The following is a 23,152-nucleotide window of genomic DNA, read 5'->3' on the forward strand; positions in this document are numbered from 1 at the left end:
GTGTGTGTGTGTGTGTGTGTGTGTGTGTGTGTGTGTGTGTGTGTGTGTGTGTGTGTGTGTGTGTGTGTGTGTTACACAGAGAGAAAATGACTGAGTTGATCCAACTTTTCTCATGATTGAAATGAAAGTATTTTTCCCTTTAACTGTAACACTTTGTATAATGTACAACTGTTATAATGAAAGAAAAACATTCACATTCACTGTGTATGCTCTTTTGATAGTAACAAATAAAGTATTGCCAAGTTCTCTGATGTTTTGGCCTCATAATAATGTAACTTAATAAATAGATACATTTCAACAACACCCTTTTACACTTAACCTATGCCTCCCACATTGCTATTTGTTCCCTTTGTTATCCATTACTTACCCTTCATAAGGCACCAGTCCTAGTGATACAGACAGTTGGACCGTGAAGTAGGACCCACATTTGGCAAATCACCACATCAGTGCAACAAATCAAGAATAAAGCACTTCCACAAACTGATAAACCAGAAATACAGTGATGTTAAAATGTAAAAAAGTTAGAAAATAATGATAAAAGGGGAGTGAGGCCTTACAATCCTCAGACATTTCTCGTCCAAAATAATTGAATCTCCCTGTGGTGTTCAACTCTCACCGAGACGTTTTCTCCTCTAAATTGATACTTCATACTCCCGCGTGTCCTGTGGGAGTAAGAAATCAATCAGTAAAACAATTATTTAAGACTCTATTTTAGTTTGGAATGTAGTCAAATGTGAGTAACAAAGTTGATAAGGCCAGAAAACATGTCAAGCATCAGCCTTATACTTACACCTGCCTCATAAAGAGGGTTGTTGAAGTCGGACTCCACCGTAATGGGACTGTAGGAGTGTGTGTGAGAGAGAGACTTCCAGAAGAGCGGCTTCCACTCTAGTCTGCAGATGCTGGGAGGGGAACAAATACACTTACATTGAGAAAAGTTTATACATAAAGTGAGCTGAAGAAAAGTCCACTACAAAGACTCGAAATCTTGCCAAGTATATTTGTCTAATATCTACTCAGAATATGTCTTTACACCTGCTATAAGACACAGTAACGTCAGAGGTAACAATGCAGTGAGATATCGGGTCTTGTTTTTAGACAAATTTGAAGTCAAATAATCTTATTTCGAGTCGTATCTCAGATGAAACATATTTTTTTACATATTTAGTGGAAGATCACCAACTTTTGAGCATTTGCGGCTTATATTGTAACGCAACATTTCCTGATTCTGGTCAAAAATAGTTCAAAATAAGTTTTCCCAGCTAATTACAAGATCTGATTCATCTAAATATCCCTTCTTATTTCAAGAAATCTTACCAAGCACATCTTCACTTGTTCTATTGGCAGATTGTTTTACTTATTTCAAGTGAAAACAGCTTGTTTTCATTATTGCTTAACTTGTTTTTGGAGGAGCATTTTTTGCAGTGTAAAAGCGGTGTTACATATTGATCAATGAATAAATACAAGCTAGAGTACTTACTTCGTATAGTACATGTAAATTCCTCCAATCAGCAGGATGACCAGGATTATTGGCAGAATTATTGCCAAAGCGATGTTCTCACTCAGGATCTGATGGGACGGCTCGAAAGACTGGGACACTGTGGAATAGTCAACACAAAATAAAAAATGTTCACTAACCGTGGGGTGTTACTGCTCACAATGCACTATTGCTTTGGACAAGTTCATACGATATGAAACATTAAAAAGAGACTGCTAAATCTGAAGCAACTCTTTATTTTTGGAGCACCAATTAACACTCACACATAACTTTCATATTCTAAATTGGGGAACTGCGATAGATGCTTCAGAGAAACACCGATTTTCTGATGTCCATTGTTATATAAAATGTTATTTAATGCTCTAAAGGTTTGATGTGTCATGTTGTGTGTTTGTGCGAGTGACAAACTGATTGCAAGAGGATTTGGTCGCTCATATAAGAGCCTAATTCTGCTAGTCAAAAATGACAGGATGATACATTATATTAATTTAAAGGAGAATTACACTGTCCCAGTGTACACAATACAAACAATGGTTACTTTACATAGCAGCCTCTATTATACTGTGGTTTTTAATAGCATGTGAGGGCGGTTAATTAAGGGATTTGTATTCTAAATGTAACAGCTTTAAGTATGATTTATAAAGAACACATAAAAAATAGAAGAAGACAAATCACCTTCTAATTTATGATCATCCAAAAGCTCCTCATATGCCACTGTGTGAGAGGAAGGAAAGAGAAAGAGAAGTCAAATACATTTCATAGGGAAGTCCTCAAGGATCTCATTAACACACAGTATTTGTATTCAGATCGATTCCGTCTTAAGTGGCAAGAGCATAAAGCATACTTTTGAACAAACCTTGAGCTTAAACATTGCCAAAGACAGCTAATATTAAAAACATGACCTCACTAATTCCTATCTGGACCAGAGAATGAGAAGCATTGTTCAGTTCCTCGTCGGTTCCTCCAACAACCTCCAAACACAATCTCAACCTTTACCTTTGCAGAATGGCGGCGGGCTGTTCCACTGAGAGGGGTGGCCGGGTACGCAGCTGATAATGACCTCGCCGATGAGTTCGTATCCTTCATAACAGAAGAAACGCAGAGTCTCTCCAGCCTGGTAGTTGTGCTTGTACAAGGTTTGGTAACCATTGTCAGGGACGCCAGGGTTTGGGCAGGGGTCATATTTTACTGTTCAAGCACAAACAACAAACCATAGTCATGTTTTTGCAGTTATTTAGCAGCTATAAGCGTCATAAACATAAGAAGTAAAGAAAAGGGACTCACAGACACACTTGGGGCTGCGGTCGCTCCACTTTGGGGTGCCGGTGTCTCGTCCGTGGCAGGAGATCTGGCTTGGACCCTCCAGCTGGTAACCCTGGTTACAAGAGAAACGAACGACTGTCCCCACTGCGAAACCTGCCTCGGGTCGCACTGAGCGCGCTCCGTTTACCACCTCTCCTGGGTCAGGACACTGCTGGACTGTGGGGGACAGAGTGGGACATTTAGTTATATGTAACGGACAGAGGAGCATAGCAACATGGGAGATGAATGCATTGAATGATTTCTACCAAAGTGAGAAACCTGGATGTGTTATGTCAAATAGAAAAACTGAAACCACCACAGCAAACTGTTCACTCTATCTATTCACCTAATCTTACAGATACCAGAGTTAGCCAAGAGGATATTTTTTCATCTGTAGTCCCTGGACAGATTTTAAAAGTGTAACCATAGTAACGTATTCTATGGACAAAGCCATCAGACTCCATTGAAGTAAAAACATTCACTTCACATTATGGAGCTTGAAAGTCGCTGGTTTACCGCTGCTTTGAGAACCTATTGTTAAAGCTATTTATCGAGTTGCATCCATTTTTATCGCTTTTGTAAATAGCAAATGGATTTAGTTGTATTGCTTAAGTTAGAGTAGTTGTTTATGACTTTTTATGAAGGCAGCTTTGGGAAGTAGTTGATGTTGGTGTTTATTGGAGACAAGTGGAGGTTTGATTTGGCACCGGAAATGGCTTATTTATATTTGAAAATAAAATAAACTGTACGATATTCTTGCCTGGACTATGGATTATTCCCTTTGTAAAATTCGGCATCTGGTCCTCCGAGGCAGTTTTATTTTTGAGTTAGTTATTGTTTTATTTGTTTTTGGTTTTAGCCGCTACACATAGATAACAGCTTCAGTTCTCCGTCACAAAGGACAGCAAGGTAAAGTGTTGAAAATATTCTATATACAGTGCACAATTATACTGATATACTGTATATTCTAAAACACATAGGTTTGAGCAAGCTCTCTGATTGGTCAATAGGCGTGTTTGATTCCACGATCAGACAATGATCAAATAGAACGTGCCTAATCACAAAGTATCCAGTGGCCTACACACGCCACTAGTCTACCGAAACTACTTCCATGAGCCTACATCGTGTGGTTTCCATAGCGACGTTTAGCGAAACACAGCCGTTACACTGTTATACATTGTCTCTCGTTGGAAATCGGTAGCTACAAAACACAATGATTTTCACAATTTTGAACGTCATTATTGGTACTCCAGTACAGTACTTCATTCTGAACCCAAAATGTTTCAGCACCATTGACAGCCTGATTTGATTTGTTCCGCTAATCCCACACATTGATTACTCAGATATGTAAATAGCCTAATTCAAGAATTGTTTTCAATAAATTGTTTTCAATAAATTGGTTAATAATATATTATTTACTATAATTATATCAATAACTGTAAGCGGGGTAGCAGGAGTGTTTGATCGGCTATCGTTACCATGGGAACTACTTTCTAGGAACTACTTTCTGACGGAGATTAACTCGAGCAGAAAGCGTAGGTTTGGGAGCAAATTAGCCCACATTATGAAATTATTTTACGATATTGTTGATTACAATGATAGTTTGTGTAATAGAATCGCAATCATACACTTGAGGCCGTTCTTGAACGTCATTATTGGTACGACACTCCTGCGGCAGGCGCCGAGGTCCATACGCCTGTACTGTCGTGTATGATTGCTTAATTCTTTAAATCAGGGGTGTCAAACTCAAATACACAGTGGGCCAAAATAAGAAAAATGGGTACTAGTCGAGGGCCGGACTGGTTCAATGTTTATTGTAAAACTTATTGAAATGAACTTATTGCACAGATTAAACCTGGTACTAACAAAGCTTAAATGATTGCCTATAAAAACAACATCAAACATTAAATAATCAGTTGCATTCATTTCTTATGGCTCTATCCGCAGCTTTTCCACAGGCCAACAACAGCTTCAACAAAACAATTTCCCTCAAAGAAAAAACCAAACATGCCCTGCTAGTGTCGCAAGAAAAAAAGTGCAGAAGGAAACATCCATGTAAACTCAGTTTGCTCTCTGATGCTAGTTCAAGCCAGGTACTTGGCATCTCATCTTGGGTGCAAGTTCATCAATATTTGGGGTTAGGCTCTGAGCTGAGGAAACCCTCAGGATTGAGTGAAGGTGCGCGTGCAATATACCGGCGGGCCAGATCTAATAGTAATTAAGAATTATCCTGCGGGCCGAAATTAAATCCACCAAGGGCCTGACTTGGCCCCCGGGCCTTGAGTTTGACACATGTGCTTTAAGTGGACGTTTTTAAGGGGCAACAATATGTTTTGCTGCTGCCACCGTCCACAGCTTTTCTTCTGTGCTGATACTCTTGTCTGTTTCTCCAAACGTGCTAATGGCCATCTACTGTAGGTAATACACTCACTATAGGTAATTATCTCATACTACCCTACTTCAAAGAATCCACACTATTCCTTTAATGAGTTAAAATACAGTATCTCCCGCGTCTTGTCTCACCTTTGACACACGTAGGAGGACTGCTGCTCCAGGAGAGGTCCCACTGGCAGGTAATGATGTCCGATCCGCTGATGTCGTACCCCGGCTGGCACTGATAGGTCAGCACACTTCCTCTCACGGGGGACGAGTGGGACGAGCTGATCCAGCCAAAGTCGATTTGAGGGAGAGTCGGGCAGGTGTCGTTTGGCTCAACCTCTGCAGGACACAGACACAGAGCAAAAAGGAAAGGCATTCGAACCCTCAGGATCTTCAGAAGACCCTCTTATCTCACTGTTACAATGAGCAATGAACCAAGTGTCTTTAGGATTGTACTTACCATGATAATGAATGAGGAATCCCTGACTCAGGATGAAACTGGAATCGTCGGGGTCGCTCTGAAACTGGATGGTGACCTCTGACCCCCTGGACGAGACCTGGAAACGCTCCTTTGATCCCAGGTATTGTCCGATCACATGGGACGTCAGGTCATGCCCGTCAAACACGGTCAGCACATCAGTCTGGCGGATATTTAAACTTTAGGAAGAAAGACAAGAATGAAAAGGGGAATTAGGTTTCAATGATTAGATATTGTGATATCTACCTTTCTTTTTCAGGTGGAATGAACATATAGGCACTAAAGACATTCAGTATAATCTATGTGCAATCTGTTAAAAGGTACTATGGTACATTTTAGGCTTAGTGAGTATATCAATTCAGCAAAATTAAAGATGAAAAGCTACATATGTAATGCAAAGGGATTATGTGATGACATATGTGTACAGATTTGTTGCAACATAACATTTAATCTATTTAGATACACATTCAAAAGGCACAACAATCAAACATGGTTGGTAACTTATTAATTGCCAATAACTACAAGTATCAAAACTCACATCTGGACATCCAGTTCAATGCGTTTCTCCTCGTTGCCATGGATCTGCCATACACAGTCCAGCCCTTTGGAGTAGCTCTGTGGCCAATCAGGAGACAGGATGGTGCCGGCCGGCTCCGTCAGCTCCCCTCCGCACAGAGCTGCAGAGGAGAGGAGAGAACGATGAAAGGGCTGATGAAATAACGACAGAAGCCGGAAAAAGAAGAGCAACTGGAAACAAATAAGTTATTAATGAAGAGAGAGAATATAAGTAAGAGAAAAATGATCAAGGAGACATGATAGAGACTGTGCTGAAGAGTATAGGGTATCATAAGGAATGGCTTGTGTAAACTTGTATCAGCTACACAATGTGTTGATCTATGGTGTTATCTGTGTTAACTATTCTGCGGCTAAGGCTGTCCAATGAAAGAATAGGATCATTTTGACACCATTGCCTTGTTACTTTGAGAAACCTGTCCTTGCAGAAATAAAACATAAACAGCTAGGTAGTTGTTTCAGTCGGGAGATGGCACCTCTAAGGTGCAAATAACATCGATAGGAGCCAAATACAGCGCTTCTATTTCCATTCAGGCTCTTTTTCGTTTTTTTGTTGAGAGGATGCAGCTGAATTCATTGGAAGGTCTTTCTCTCATACAAAGCACTCCTTAAAACTGAGGCAGTAAGAAAAGTGAGAGAATGCGAACACACAAGTGGCCATCGGTTGTCGGGTAAGGTTTGTTTACAGCAACATGAGATGGAATAAAACAGGGCGTGAAAGTTTCGCACACACACTTTCTTGGGATCATGACCAAAACATATTATATGGGAGCATAACAGTCGGGCAGATATGAGCAGAATACAATATTAACAATCAGATAGGAACGCAACAGCTGATGCCTAATTTTGAAACAGCTTCCGCTCTGAGAGAACTGAATGAGTTACAAGCAGAAACGCTGCACAACATATGGCTTTCTGAATGTATTTCACTTAGTTCAACTCTAGCACCTGTTGGAGTGTCTCTGCCAGTTTTATTTACAATCTCTCACTTGCTCTCACTTTTCACAGCATGACAGCAGTTCAGCAGATGACACAGTCAGCGTGGCTGCAGCTACAACATTTTGATGCTTCAATCACCCACTCAACTATTTGAATATAAATGAATCAAATGGCTTTCTCACTTTATGCTCAAACTTAGAAAAGTTTGGGAATTAAGGACAAGCAGAATATTTAGATTTAGTTAAAGGGGCCCTATTATTTACATTTTCTGGTTTCAAAATGTATGTTGTGCTTCTACTGTGACATGTTTACATGCCTTAACGTTCAAAAAGCTCTTTATTTTTCTCATACTGCCTGTGCTGCAGCACCTCTTTTCCCCCTCTGTCTGAAACCAGAGCCCAGTCTGCTCTGATTGGCTGACCGTTAGCTGGCCGGCTCTGTTATGATTGGTTAACCCCTTGGAGATGTCCCGCCCCTTAGACTTTCACGGATGTCACTATGTTGCTAAAGTAAACAAATGGGGCTAACTGAGGCAGTTTGGGCAGGGAGGGAGTGTGTGGGAGAGAAACTCCCTCTCACGAGAACTTTGGGGTTTCAGCCTTTGCAGACCATTTACATGCACTAAAACCTATACAACACACTAGAGGAAAGGGGAAACCCCAAGAAGCACAAAAGGGGCCTCGTTAAACCAAGTAGCCCAGAAACAAAAGACATCTGTTTTCATTGACTTATTGAAAACACAACCGTGTTCTGAATCTCACCTTTGCACACAGGCTCGCTGTCATTCCAGTGGGGATTGCTGGGGTCGACACACTCAATGGTCCCTGAACCTTGCTCCATCACAAAGCCTGGAGAGCAGGTGAAGGCAACAGTGGTGCCCAGCTGATATGTGATGTCACTGCTGCTGAAATTTCCATGGGGCATGTAGGGCTCCCAGCAGTGTTCCTCGTCGAAAGCTGAAAAAGACAAACAAAGAGGACTCGTTGCGTGTGTGTATGATCTGGAAAAAGAGTTTCCCTGTTCCTTGGTACCCTTGCTCTACCCCTTTAATTGAGGAGGAAGCAGTGTGGCTTTTTCGCAATCTAACACCCTCTTGGCTAGACAAAGCCCAGGTAAGGCGCTAAAAGCTTAAGTAGTGAACATCTCCAAAGCCTAAAATAAATCCCACTGCAGTTTGGCAGACTGTGAGCACTTATGTGGCTCATTATGGCCCGCTAAAGCAAAACAACACATTCATGAGAAAATAGCCTTAATATTCCAGACGGTCCTCCTCTCTTTTTAAATATAATATTTATTGCATACGTGGTTGTGTGTATAGAATAGGAAGATCATAAAATATAGACAATCCAAATTATAAAAATGATAACCTTTCACAATGATTCTAGAGATTAAAAGAACCTGTAACAAGAGACACGTCAGCTTTTCAATTCCTATAATTAGAAAACTGTAGGGCAAACTCTATATGTAGTGAAAACTCTATATGTTACCTTATATGGTAAAACCAAATGCAACAGTTTCCATAATGATGTATTTTAGCTTATATCCCTTGTCAGCACTTGCGACAGTTTCCATAATGATGTATTTTCACCCATAACCTTTGTTAGACTTAGGAGTAAGGTCTGGGTGATGAATTTCAGTTCATGTCCTTTGCTTGCCTTATGATTGACATTTAAGGTCAGCGGAGGGCTAAACCGCAGAGTCTTACTTGTTTATCAGCTAGAATACTGATACATATCATACAATAAGGAGGTCAGGAGGACACACTGCCTTGGTGTTTTCTCTCTGCTCACCCTCGTATCGCAGCGCCAGCAGCAGAGGGATGGAGGAAGAGTCGGCGGTGAGCTCCAGGTACAGCGTGGAGCTCTCACTCAGCAGCCCACGCTCCGGGACATCATCCAGGTCTGAGTCAAAGAGCGGTGTAGACAGGGAACTGTTTCCACTGCGCACTATTAACCTGAGGGGAAAACACCATAAACACACCTAATGTCATGCTGAGGAAGAGAGGGAAGAGTTATAATCAGTGTGTCGCGTCAATGTGCTCGGTGAGCAGATTGAAGGCAATTCACATCAATGTACACAATAACTTGTTTTTTTTATTACTGCACATATTTTATTCCAATTCCATTTCAATGTAAATACTGCTATATTTTACTATACTTTTAAATATTGTTTTTGTTATGATAGTTTTCTTAAAATAGTTTCTATCTGTGTTTTGAATTTTTGTTTCACTTATGTAACACCAAGTCAAATTCCTCATAAACGTGTCAACCTACCTGGTAATAAACCTGCTTCTGATTCTGATCAAAAATAACTTTATTTTAAATCAATAGTTGTATACAGTACGTACCCTAAAACCAGAGTATTCTTTCAAAGTAGTGGAAACACAAACGTACTTATCATCGTCTTCATCCAGCGCGATCCTCTCGAAGTGCAGGTGGAGTCTGTGCCCCTCTTTGGCTTCGATCAGCCAGTGGCAGCTCAGGTTATTTCCATTGCTGTGGTTGCTGACAGATGGAGGGGTTGGAGACAGAATCCGGCCGACTGTTGCATTACGAATCCACCCTCCACATGACACAGCTGAGGACAATAACATCCCACAAATCACTCTCCAAAATTCAACACTTTAAAAACCAATCAATCAATCAATCAATCAATCAAATGTTATTTATAAAGCCGAATATCACAAATTACACGTTCGTCTCAGGCAAGGACAATCTCCCAATGACACCCCCACAATTGACGGGGAAAACAATATCAGGGAGAGCAACAAAGAAGGGATCCCTCTCAGGACGGACAGACATGCAACACATCTTGTGGGTTTTGACTAAAAAAGATCATAAATAACAACATTGAAAGCCCAGAACTCAAAAATGACAATGTGAGCATATATAAAAAAGATGGAGGGTGTCAATAATCATCTACGTGCCTCCAAAAATAAGGTGGGCTGGACTACCGCACCAGGTGACTCATAATCCAGACGTGACCTTTATTATTAAGAACCTGCCAGATAAGAGACACAAGAACTCTGGGGATGATGCCCCGGATGCTGAGTTAGTAACATGTTCAGTGTTGTATGAAACTGAGTCAACTGACCGACACATTGGGGCTCAGAGGTGCTCCAGTGAGGTTGTGTTGTGTTGACACAAGTAGAAACCTCATGGCCGCGGACCTGGAAACCTGGATCACAGTGGAAGTGGGCCTGGCCTCCAGGGTGGATGTCTGTCACTGTCACTCCGCCTTTCTCAGGAGACTGAGGAAACGGGCAGGATAGCAGGAAGGCTGTGGATGAAACAGGAAGTAAATCATATTCATTTTAAAAGAAGTTTGGTGACGCAGCTTTCATTAACTATGCCCCAAAGCCATGGAACAAAATACCTGTAGACATCAGGGAAGCCAGCTCGGTGGGAGTCTTTCAAAAAAGAAACTCAAAACACATTTGTACAATTTAGCCTTTTAGAAAGCAAATTCCTGCTCTCTGCTGCACTTTCTCAATGCATTGCGATGCATTTTAACCTGTCACCTGATTGTTTGTTGAATTTGCATTATTCTCCTTTTATTGCACAATTTCATCGTTGTACATTTAATTTAAATTGTTTTAAAGTTTTTAACTGCTAACTATACGCTGTGTGATATCAATGTTCTGTGAAAGTGAAACACCTTGAACTGCACTTATTGTATGAAAGGTGCTATACAAATAAAGATGATTGTTATTATTATTTTCAAATGAAAGGTACAAAATGGACATATTTCCAATGTGTTCTTCTACTGGTGAATGTCTACTCTTTGCCCCTCTAGACTATCATGCTGTCAAAACTCTCACATGTTTTTCTGACCATTCAGTTGACCTTTCATATTCTGTGAAATAATCAGCTGGATTTATCTTTTAATCTTGAGATCTCTGTTACGCTGCCATTCTGTCTTCCCCTCCCCCTCCCCCTCCGCCTCCGCCTCCGCCTCCTCCCAGATTGTCCCAGGTGACTTGGCAGAGAGCAGGATCCATCTTCACTATTTCTTAATGCTCTTAATGTTTTTCATTTTTGTAAAGCACTTTGAATCGCCTTGTGTGTTGAAAGGTGCTGTATAAATAAACGTGCCTTATCACCATGGGTCCTCATTTTGAAACTGAACATTTTCTCTGATGCTTTCTTCGTTCTTGATTAAAAGTTGTTATTCATTCTTAATCTGTTTCTCCTAATTGAACTTAACCCACAGTAAAGAGCTCAGTGTCGCTTGAGGGCTCAGAGAACACACTGAAGAATTAAGATATTAGCTAGCTTTAAACTCTATGGATAAAGTCACAACTTAAAAAACAGTCCTTGGATTTTTGTGCATTTCTTTCTATCTATATCCATTGGCATATTTACCATTCTTTTATGCTTTGAAATATGCATCCAAACGAGAGAAAAAAGATCCAAGGAAAGACCTGTCATTTCTATTTTCATAATGAATGCAGAACAGTCGGTTTACCTTGATAGTGGAGGCTGAACACGCCGTGGTTGGACTGTCGGAGGCTGCGATAGTGTATGTACACCTGATTGGTTGTGCTGCGGATCACCTGACCCTCCCGCATCAGGGTCTCATTGGCTAACAGCTCCGGTCCTGAACCTCCATGACCCATGATGGTCAGAGACTCTTTCTTAGACAGGTTTACCTTCCTCACCTGGAGGAATAAAAGAAGAAGTGCTGTAATGACATGTAACCTGTTAATTACAAGGGAATTCATGCGTAAATATACAGCCTAATCAAACGTATGACATCATCAAACTTATAATAATGCACATTTAAGATGAACAAATAAAAACATTTTATAGAAAGTGAGTTGTTTGAAATGGTCCTAATACAATTTGATGATAAGATGTATTATGTTTCCGTCTTTTAAGTCGTGTAGGCCTGTATGTCTCTTACGACCCTGTGTGTGTATTTTTCCCTCCTGTGTGTGTGTGTGTGTGTGTGTGTGTGTGTGTGTGTGTGTGTGTGTGTGTGTGTGTGTGTGTGTGTGTGTGTGTGTGTGTGTGTGTGTGTGTGTGTGAGTGAGCAAGCAGGTGGTGCCCGTTAGCTGATTAGCTACCTTCTGCATGCTGATTGGTCCACTAGACGAGACGGGAGCATAGCTGCAGCAGTTCCTCGGCCGCTCTCTCTGACTCAACTTCTACTCCCAACTCTGCGCGTGTTGAGATATCTGTCCTGTTGTGCTGTGTACCTACATTTTACCGTATACCGGTCCTTCTCATCTGGATTTATTTTTTCAGGAGTGCAAAACCCTTTTTCTTTTGGATTATTCGTATTCTCCTGTTTTACGTTAGAGTAGGTAAGAAGCATGTACGTTTATGTTCTCATTCATAACACTCCGTTCGATGTCTCACTATGGGATGCGCCTCATCGCGGAGCAAACAGAAGCATTAATCTCATTACGCCAATCCTGATTGGCTGGTGATCTTGACGTCAGCGTCAGGGAATCCACCCCCTATAAGTAGCTTGCGCTACGCCGCATGCGTCATTCAAACACCTCTTCTCGCTTCAGAGCACATCTCGAAAAAGATCAGTAGCTAGCTAGCTTAACGGTCCACAGACTGATTTACGAAGCTAACCTTCGGTCGACGGGCGCTCGCCGGCTACTTCTATATATACTTCCGCAAGAAGACTGTTAATACCAACACACCAGTTAGTATTGCAAATCGACCTCGCCGTTTTCTCCTCGGGAATAAAGGTAAGGTTTTGATTTTTTCAAGCTAGCAACACACGTGTTGCTAGCTTGTCTTCCCTCACTACCGACACCACGGTAGCGAGGACGTTTTTTCTTTTTCTCTCTCACACCAGAGGAGGGGAAGATAAAAAGGGTATTAACACACCAGTTAATATTCTTTGAGAATAAAATTCTACACCGTCGTTTTTTCTCCGGATTAACGACAGTTGGGGAAGTATTTTTTCTCAGCAACGTACCTGTTACGAGCGGGTCCTCTCCACGCCGTCACCACGGCGACCGAGATGGACGCTTCTCTCCCTCACACCAGAGGAGTCAGGGACTCGGAGGCTCGGCTCTGTGGCTGCGGGTTGAAGATATCAGGCACAGACTCACACCAGGTCTGCTCGTCCTGTCTCGGGCTGGAACACGCCCAGGAGGCTATCGACAACCCCGGCTCGTGCGGACATTGTGCCCGCTTCACCATCAAGAGCCTCCGCCGACGGCTAGCACGCCAAGCTAGCTTGTCGGGTCAGGACTCCCTCATGTCCTCTGATTTACCGGACGGAAATCAGGACACGGGGGCGTCCACCACAGAGATGGAGCCCCGCACTGTGTCGGTCTGGGGCTCATCAGTAGTGGCAGCTGCAGAACCGGAGTCCCGCGCCGTGTCAGGCTGGGACTCGGTGGCAGCGAGGGACGTGCGAGCGGAGCCCCGCGCTGTGTCAAGCTGGGGCTCCCAACTGGACCTCACCATGGTCTCGCCCGCGGATGATGTCCCGGAGTTGGACTACATGGAGGACGAAGAGGATGAAACCTCTGGATTCCTCCTGTCCGACTCTGATGAGCAAGACGATGATGTCTTCGTGTCATCAGCTCAGGCTGCAAAGCCGGGAGCGATGGCTGCTCTCCCGGGCGATAGCACACCAGCTTTGCCCTGTCTGAGTATAGACCTGCAGGCCGTGTGTCAGCGTGCCGCAGCCAGCCTAGACATCCCATGGCCCGAAATGGCCAAGGAGACCTACAGGTCCCGTTACGAGGGGAAAAATTTGCCCCAAGCAACGAGGACAAAGAGGCAACTCCTGCCGGTCTTCCCGGAGATGTTGGATGAGGTGTCGATCTCGTGGAGAGACCGGCCCTTCAGCAACAAGGCCCCAATCCAGGGTGCCTCCTCCCCTAGACTGCGACGGTATGGAGAGGCTCGGCCTGCTCCGCATACCGCCGATGGAACCGCTGGTGGCAGCTCACCTCCTCCCGAGGATGGCGACTACACCGAGCAGGAACCCCACGCTGCCGGCAAAGGCGGACCGGTTCCAGTCAACCATGACTGAACGGTCCTACAGAGCCGCAGCATTGTCTGCCAGGGCTTTGAACATTTCCTCGCTGCTAACCGCTTACCAAGCGGAGCTCTGCGAGGATCTATCGAGTAATCCTGGACCGGCAGTACTGGACGAGATAGCCGCGATCACGGACATCTGTCTCCGCGTTCAACGCTGCGCCGTCCAGGCCACGGGAAAGGCAATGGGAATTATGGTGGTGCAGGAAAGAGCTAGATGGCTCAACCTCACCAACCTCCCAAAACCGGGAAAGAGAGGATGTGCTGGACATGCCCATCGTTCCCGAGGGGATTTTTGGATCTGCGCTCGCTTCTATGCAGAAGAGATGCGAGTCCAAGAAGAAGGAAGACGAGGCCCTCCACCTCTGTCTTCCTCGATGGGTCGAGCCGCTGCCTTCACAGCGGCAGTCCCTCGCCCAAGCTACCTCAGCTGCTCGGTTTAAAGTACCGAAACAGCAGAGGTCACGGCCCGCCCCGAGTCCCCAGCCCAGGCAGGAGACGAGGGCGAATTGGCCCAGAAAGTCTCCGGTTCCGGCTGCAGCCCAGGCGCAGCCAACCCGGAATTTCGGCCAGCAGGCGAGGAAGAAGAAGCTGGCGGCCTGACAGCCTCCTCTTCTTCCCTCGGTGACGGAGCTGGAAGGTTCCCCAGCTCCAGATGTGTTCCCGCTGCCTCGAGAGATGCCTCAAAGCCATCCTCAAGTGCACCAAAACACATGTCACAATATTGCTCTGTTTTCTCGGATAAAGCATTTTCCGCTGACGCATCCAGGCCTCAGGCTGAGGGCGCAGCTCAGAAAAATGAAAGAGAAAACAATAAAACCAATAAACAGCCCCACATTTGTTCCCCTTTTGAGAGCAGCTACGGCCTCTCTCAAAAGGCGGATGATGAACGGGTCTGTGAAGGCACCGCCGCCACGCGCATGCGCAGTAACGACTGGGGCTGTGAGGCTACCACCGTCACGTGCAGGCACAGTGCCGGCTGGGGTTGTGAAGGCACCTCCGTCACGCGCATGCGCAGTGTCGGTGGGGACTGTCAAATCGGGGTACCACCGTGTTCAGACACTAGAGGGCCCCATAACACAACAAATAGAGACTCAGAGGGCAAAAGACGTGACATCTCCGCTGGCTCTAAGGAGCGAACAGTGGAAGATGCTCACAACGTCTGCTTGGGTGTTCAAGACAGTTACACGGGGTTACAGACTCCAATTCGCTGTCACCCCCCCTTGCTTCTCGGGCGTTCTGTATTCACAGGCCCGAGGGGAGTCAGCCCACATTATAGAAAGAGAGATTCTCTCACTTCTAGAAAAGGAGGCTATATCTATAATACCCGCCGAGCAGAGTCAGAGCGGCTTTTATTCCAAGTATTTCCTCGTTCCCAAACGGGGAGGGAACAGAATTCGGCCAATACTAGATTTGAGGGCTCTGAACAATATCTAAGAAGATACAAATTCAGAATGCTCACTCACACATCTCTGCTGCGTCTCGTGCGACAAAACGACTGGTTTACATCAGTCAACCTGAAAGATGCGTATTTCCACATCCCAGTATATTACCCACACAGGAAATATCTGAGGTTCGCATTTCAGGGGATCTGTTACGAATACAGAGTACTTCCCTTCGGTCTGTCTCTCAGTCCAAGAGTGTTTGTACGATGTACGGAAGCCGCGATAGCCCGTTAAGACAACAGGGTATTCGCCTGGCAACCTACCTAGACGACTGGCTGCTTCTCGCACAGTCGGAACAGGAGACTATTACGCAGACAAATGTCCTCGTAAAGCAACTGCTCAACCTGGGTTTCATAATAAACACAGAAAAGAGCATGTTGTGCCCGGCACAGACTGTACTCTTCCTGGGTTTACACCTGAACTCGGTGCCCAGCCCGCCTGTCAGCGGAAAGAGTGAAAGCTTTCAGAGCTTGCCTCGCTCATTTCCAGCTGCGCAAACATGTTCTTTTCAGATCATGCCTGCGGTTACTGGGGCTCATGGCGTCAGCCATCCTGGTTGTACGGCTGGGACGGTTACACATGAGGGAGTTTCAGCGCTGGGTAGCCGCTCTAAAACTAAACCCCGCGCGTCATGGAGCACGGAGAGTGATGGTTACTGTAAAATGCGTAATGGCACTGCGCCACTGGCTGCACCCGACTTTTCTGGTACGGGGCGTGCCTATGGGTGCTGTCCTTTCACGGAAGGTGGTCACCACAGACGCATGTCTGACAGGCTGGGGAGGTATTTACGAAGGTCGTCCGGTGAGGGGTCTCTGGAGCAGAGACCTCCAGCGGTCGCACATAAATTACCTGGAGCTTTTAGCGGTGTTCCTCACCCTAAAACGCTTTCTGCCTTTTCTCAGAGGACACCATGTCCTTGTGAGGACGGACAATACGACCACAATATCGTATATAAACCGACAAGGGGGTTTGCGCTCTCTCCAGTTACACATGCTGGCACGCAAACTGATCTTGTGGAGCTGCGGCCGTCTCCTCTCTCTGAGAGCGACGCACGTACCGGGTGTGATGAACCTCGGTGCAGACCTGCTGTCCAGAGGTGTACCACTATATGCAGACTGGACTCTACATCCAATGATTGTGAGCCAGCTGTGGGTGCGTTACGGCCGAGCCGCGGTAGATCTGTTCGCATCAAAAGAAAATGCTCACTGTCAGCTTTTCTTTTCAATGCGCGATCAAAACGCACCATTAGGCGTGGACGCGCTCGCGCACATTTGGCCTCCGGTCCTCCTGCTTCCTCCACTAGGTCTCTTTATGACTGTAAGTGGAGGGTGTTTGAGGACTAGTGCCTTCAAAAAGGGCACACCTCTTTTCAATGCCCTGTGGGAGTGATTTTATCATTTCTACAGGACCTAATTGATCAACACAGAGCTTTCTCCACGATCGAAGTCTACCTGGCTGCTATTGCTGCATGCCATGTGGGTTTTGAGGGTAAGACGGCTGGCCAGCATCCTCTGGTCTGCCGTTTTATGAAGGGAGCTTGCAGGCTCCTTCCTGTTTCCAGGTCACTGGTGCCCTTATGGGACTTGACAGTGGTTTTAGATGGGCTCACTCGAGCCCCATTTGAACCCCTGGAAGAAGCTGACATGAAGCACCTGTCACTCAAGACAGTGCTGTTACTGACCCTGGCATCCGCCAAGCGAGTCAGTGACATTCATGCGCTATCTGTACATCCTTCATGCACTCAGTTCGCCCGAGGGTTAACGAGAGTGTTGCTGAAGCCCAACCCTGCCTTTATACCTAAGGTGGTTGGTTCATGTACCCCCTTTGACATTGAGGTATTTCCTCCGCCGCTGTGTCCCTCCGGGGAACAGCAGCCGAATTTGCTATGTCCAGTCCGTGCTTTACGCACTTATATGGACAGATCAAAAGAGTTTCGTCATAATGACCAACTCTTTGTGTCCTGGGCTAACCCTCAGAAGGGCAAGCCTGTTACTAAGCAACGGCTCTCTCACTGGATTGTGGAGGCAATTGCTTTGGCTTACACGAGTCAGGGTCTGCAGGCACCTTCGGGTTTGCGTGCTCATTCGACTCGTGGTCTGGCTACATCCTGGGCTTTGTTCAAGGGTGTTTCCATCCAAGACATTTGTGCAGCAGCGAGCTGGTCCTCGCCGCTCACTTTTGTCCGCTTTTACAGATTAGACGTCTTTGCTCCCAGTGTGGCCCATGCAGTGCTGGGCCCCCTGCTGAGTTAGAGCTCTAACTGTTAAGTTCTGGTTGGTCTTGGTGACTTTTGAGATAAGCTCGTCTGGCAATTCGGGAGCTACAATATCCCATAGTGAGACATCGAACGGAGTGTTATGAATGAGAACTATAGGTTACTTACGTAACCCCAGTTCTCAGAGTAACATGAAGTGAGATGTCTCACCAGACGGCCCTCCTTGCTATGGTGAAGCGAGAAGAGGTGCTTATTTTGAATGACGCATGCGGCGTAGCGCAAGCTACTTATAGGGGGTGGATTCCCTGACGCTGACGTCAAGATCACCAGCCAATCAGGATTGGCGTAATGAGATTAATGCTTCTGTTTGCTCCGCGATGAGGCGCATCCCATAGTGAGACATCTCACTTCATGTTACTCTGAGAACTGGGGTTACGTAAGTAACCTATAGTTTCTCATTTGTTCGGTAAGATTTTTGTGTTAAAGGTTAATCCGGTTTGTGGTTTTGTTACTCCTGTTTTGTTATATTTGTAATAAGACTTTCAGCATGTTTTTGTGAAAGTGTTTTTGGATTCTGATTTGGTAATTAAATGTACCAAAACGACATTCTCTGTCTTGCCGTCCATGTTCTTGGGAGTGGGAAAAGTGGGGAGAGTGCAACATTAAGCTGCGCCTAGGTTCCCCTAGATCTGGGTGTAACAATGTCTTAGCTATAATTAGCTACATTTCACTTAATGGTGGAATAAGCTAGAAGTTAATACAGTAGAGCTTAATGACCATTTTGCTGCAGCAACATTATTACAGTTATAATTAGTGCACTCCCATGTGATTACTGCTAACCTTTTTATTAATGCAGCCAATTACAGATAATTCACTTTGTTAAGGTACACCACCGACCCTGTCACCATGTATTAGAAGGAAATGTTAAAACCCAGAGTGTTTAAAAATCTTTGACAGGTATCTGAGGTCACATGAAAAGATGAATGTAAAGGTTTTTATGGCCCTTTGCATATGTTCCTTTTCCATAATCAGATAAAAGACTTTATATTTGAGGAGGTGAGTAATTATTGATTTATAGGAGATAATGAACATTACCTGAATTTCCACTCCATATCCTGGATATACAGTAATGCTGTATGTGCATTCCAGAGGGGAAAAAGTTGAGGATGATGAAGCAGCATCTGGTGACTCGACAACATCCTCCATTGCTGACAAGGTCGCATTGCATTGTACTGTGAAAAGAGGGAAAGGGCGAGAGAAGAGAAGACATGTCAACAAACCTAAAGGATTTTATAGCAACAGCTTAATTGAAAATGAACCTCTTGGAAGTTTTTGAGCTGTGACAGATCATAGATTGATTTTTTTTCCCAACGGATATTTTCACAGCCAGTAAAGGAGTTTTGACTCGAGGTACATTTTGCAAAGTCAAGTCAGCTTAATGAACATTTGGGGAATAAAATCAACTGAATTCAAACAATTAAAAGTTGTCACAACCCCAATACAGAGAAGAAAGGTCAGACAACTACTCCAATATGCCCTATCATTATAATAAAATGTATCTATGTTGTTGGTTGTGATAATTGAAGTTGCATTTGGATGTATTTCATGGCACATACATGCCACTACTATATCTTTGCCACAAGCATTTCTTCAGACAATACTATTACACAGAAAGAAAGATAAGGCATTATGCTGTTGCATCCAAGTGACCTGATGTTTTTTGGATGAGGACTTGTGGGAGTGCTTTGAGCCTTCAGTTATGTGAAGATGATGAGCGAAGTTACAACTCTTTACTGAACTGTGTGAACTCTTTGGCCACTGATTCTCCAAGATGAGTCCTAAACCCCTGAAGATCTGTGCTGCATTAACCAAGAAGGCATGAAGGATATATAGTCAAATATGTAAAGAAGCACAATACCTGGTGCTCGTTGCTAACAATTGTACATTATAGAGGGATACCACTCACATTAGAGTGCAGACAGGTAACACATAGGTCTCTTTCTGCTGTCAGGTGGAAGGGGATGCTAGTACACTGAGAGGAAGACCTTGATCCTGGAAGCAATTCTGTCTTAATGCTGACTAATTGTATCCATACTGGTCAGATTCTGCTTGTCTGCTTTCTTTATTATTTTCAAACGACTAACACTGTTTCTGGTGTGCATTAAATAAATCTACTGGTTCATTTATAATATATAAACGCAGTCAACAATAGCATACTTAGTAGGATTTTTTTTATGGTCTACTTTGGTGAGCATTTGTAAATGTAGCTGACAATTTGGTTGTATGCCTCTCACTTTTTGTGAAATCGTCATAATTGAAGGAATACTTGATGCTAAACGAGTTGTGTGATGTTGCATTGGCCTTGATCTTTGAGCAACACATTCTAATCAGATCATCCTTGAGTAAAGTGGATGTTTGTGCCAAAAAAAAATCCTCGAAGCGTTTCCAAGAAACTGTGTTCACAACAATGGGATGCACCGTGACATTTGGTTGAATGTGACAGACAGCCGGATAAACAGATTTACTGACAGAAAGCCCAAAACATAATGCCTCTGGCCTCAGCTGACTCCGACTCAGATGCATGAAAAAACACATGTGTTGTTGATCTCTTTCAAATAGGTTAGTGGTAAGAGTTGGAAATCATATTAGATGACGTGCACTACTGGGTAGCTAGTGACACACCTCTACTGTGCAAATCATCACAGTACCAACTGGATAAAGGGAAACATCACTGAGCTCCAGGGAAATCTCAAACCCGGCTGAAAACATGTCCTCAAAGCAAGTTTGGTGATAGAATTTCTGTTGCCCTGCTCTGAACCATTTTACGTTTTATGAAAGTTGTAACAAAAGGGCTTGCAGGGCATGCATGGTAGGACTGTTTGATCAAATGGTTTTAAAAGACATGACCAGAAAGGCCTACTACACAGACCAATTTCTCTTTATTGAAAAAAGCCACATGGCTGAATCCTGGGGCCATTTTGATGCTAAAATGCTTTTAAGTGAGTCGGCTAACCGCAACGTAGTTTTTGCGGTGTGTCCCGCAGCATTGGCATTAGTCAGCCTTTGCTTTTTGGCCGATTCAGTGTGTTGGACAAGTGTCAGAGCCCGATGATACAAAAATATAGTCTTGAATTATTCAGCTTTAGCAAATCAGTGCACAAGAGAGAAAATGAAGACAAGCAAACCACTAAAGTCGAGTGGAGTAGCCTTTAGACCTTTGGCCTTTAGACTGGTCCATTCTGTCTAGATATTGTGGAGTAGCTGTGCTTAAAAAAAAAAAAGACATATTTGTCCAATGTAGCGACATTATCTGTGTGAGGTAGGGAGCCGGAAATGTCTGCCTCGTCGTTGGGCCTGTAGGACAGCGAAATACAATCCAAGCCTCATAACAACCTGGCTTATGTTCGCTTAGTGGCAGCATGTAGTTCTGGGCAACAGCACACCGATTAAATTGGGTAAATTAAATGTAATTCAAAACCAGTAGGCTGAGTACTGCTTTGGGTGAAGCTGTGGTATTTTGGATGTCTACGCATTCAATTATTGTATTGACTGCATGAATGAAACCGTTGCAATGCTTCGATACAATGAAATGACTGACCACCTCTTGTAATACAAATGGCCTCTAGAGAGGAAAGGGTTTTTCAGTCCATTTGGCGGACACAGAACAAAAGTGACAGCAAAGAAGGGAAAAACAAACTTGAGATTTTTCAGTAAAATGACAGATTCAAAAAAAGTTAAGTTGACAATACTCAGTGTTACACGTCGGAGAAAATGAAGATTCTGGCCACTTAGAAGCAGCACCTCTCGTCACATGTTTAAGATGAAAAGGAAACACTGGACTTTTTTTCTCCAGAAAGCTTTAAGGCAAAGTTGGACATTTGCTGATTCACTTTCTTGCCGAGAATTATATGTGAAGATGGACCCTATACTTCAGGAAATACATTGAAAACAGTGGATAACAGCTAGCATTGCTCTGTCTAAAGCAGGGGTGTCAAACGTACGGCCCGCGGGCCGGATCAGGCCCGTGAACAAGTTTAATCCGGCCCGCGAGATGATTTTGGAAAGTATAAAAAATAAAAAGAGCTGCAATTTTTCAATGAAAGAAACTGCTGTTCTAAATGTGTCCACTGGGTGTCGCAATAGCAATTATGTGAAGCGAGCAAACTATGTATAACGGGGCTGAGGAAGTAATCCTGTGTTTACAGTCTATCGTGCTTGGCTTCCTCACTCCCCAAAATGTCGCTATCAAAAAAGAGAAAAGTGGACACAGAGTGCAGAGTTTTCCAAGAAAAATGGTCATCCTCCTATTTATTCACGGAAGTGAATGGGAAACCCGTGTGTTTGGTTTGTTCGCAGCACGTTTCAGTGCTGAAAGAATATAACCTTCGTCGCCACTATGAGACTCAACATGCCGACAAATATGATAACTTGAAAGGAAAACAGAGAAGCGAAAAGGTGAAGGAATTGCTGGCGGGTCTGAAAAAACAGCAGTCTGTGTTTACTCATAGCCGAGAAATCGGCGATGCTGCAGTGAAAGCCAGCTACCTTATTTCTAATGAAATTGCAGTGGCTTCAAAACCATTTAGCGAGGGTGAATTTGTGAAGACATGCATGCTGACAGCTGCAGAGATTGTGTGCCCTGAAAAGCGTCAAGCTTTTGAAAATATCAGCCTGACAAGAAACACAGTTGCACACAGGATTTCTGATCTTTCGGAGGATTTGGACAGCCAATTGAAGCGCAAAGTTAAGTCGTTTATTGCGTTTTCAGTTGCAATTGATGAAAGCACGGACATTACAGATGTTGCGCAACTGGCCATATTCATCCGCGGAGTTGATGATACTTTGACCGTAACCGAGGAGTTTGTGGAGTTGGTGCCGATGACGGATACCACGACAGCGGCTGATATTTTCAACACACTCGAGGGTGCCCTGGACAGAGTCGGAGTGGACTGGTCACGCGCTGTCAGCGTGGCTACAGACGGTGCGCCTTCAATGATCGGGAAAAAAGCAGGTGTTGTGACGAAATTCAGGGAAAAAGTGCAGACTGCAAATGGAGGACGTGATTTTTGGACTTTTCACTGTATTTTGCACCAGGAGGCATTGTGTTGCAAGTCATTAAAGATGGATAACGTCATGAAGGTGGTCGTCCAAACTGTTAATTTCATCCGATCAAGAGGCTTGAATCACCGTCAGTTTGACAACCTTCTCAGAGATAAAGACCACAACTACGGCCTGCCTTACCACACCGAGGTAAGATGGTTAAGCCGAGGCATTGTGCTGAGGCGTTTCTTTGATTTACGAGAGGAA

At 44.1% G+C, this 23,152-nt stretch overlaps 2 protein-coding genes across 4 annotated transcripts in view; one reads left to right on the forward strand and one right to left on the reverse strand.

Moving 5' to 3' along the window:
• The window catches only part of sez6l2 (seizure related 6 homolog (mouse)-like 2), a 27,818-nt gene continuing 4,666 nt past the window's right edge, over positions 1-23,152 (reverse strand). For 2 of the 3 annotated variants that reach the window (XM_079645691.1, XM_079645692.1), the window contains exons 5-19: positions 18,941-19,077; positions 11,637-11,829; positions 10,263-10,448; positions 9,563-9,746; positions 8,960-9,123; positions 7,931-8,125; positions 6,196-6,334; positions 5,640-5,836; positions 5,324-5,518; positions 2,783-2,977; positions 2,495-2,686; positions 2,174-2,212; positions 1,481-1,598; positions 791-902; positions 1-662 (exon numbers count right to left, since the gene is read on the reverse strand). In XM_079645691.1, coding sequence (XP_079501817.1) covers positions 633-662; positions 791-902; positions 1,481-1,598; positions 2,174-2,212; positions 2,495-2,686; positions 2,783-2,977; positions 5,324-5,518; positions 5,640-5,836; positions 6,196-6,334; positions 7,931-8,125; positions 8,960-9,123; positions 9,563-9,746; positions 10,263-10,448; positions 11,637-11,829; positions 18,941-19,077 — 2,276 coding nt within the window. In that variant the 3' untranslated portion in view covers positions 1-632. The remainder of the gene's footprint in view (positions 663-790; positions 903-1,480; positions 1,599-2,173; positions 2,213-2,494; positions 2,687-2,782; positions 2,978-5,323; positions 5,519-5,639; positions 5,837-6,195; positions 6,335-7,930; positions 8,126-8,959; positions 9,124-9,562; positions 9,747-10,262; positions 10,449-11,636; positions 11,830-18,940; positions 19,078-23,152) is intronic. The other variant, XM_079645693.1, reaches the window with a different exon arrangement.
• Positions 12,273-23,152, forward strand: part of asphd1 (aspartate beta-hydroxylase domain containing 1) — a 20,695-nt gene continuing 9,815 nt past the window's right edge. Inside the window, exon 1 of the mRNA XM_079645696.1 lies at positions 12,273-12,477. The gene's annotated coding sequence lies outside the window, so the exon portion shown is untranslated. The remainder of the gene's footprint in view (positions 12,478-23,152) is intronic.

Source organism: Notothenia rossii, assembly GCF_949606895.1.
Source record: "Notothenia rossii genome assembly, chromosome: 8".
In the NCBI taxonomy this organism is placed as follows: domain Eukaryota; kingdom Metazoa; phylum Chordata; class Actinopteri; order Perciformes; family Nototheniidae; genus Notothenia; species Notothenia rossii.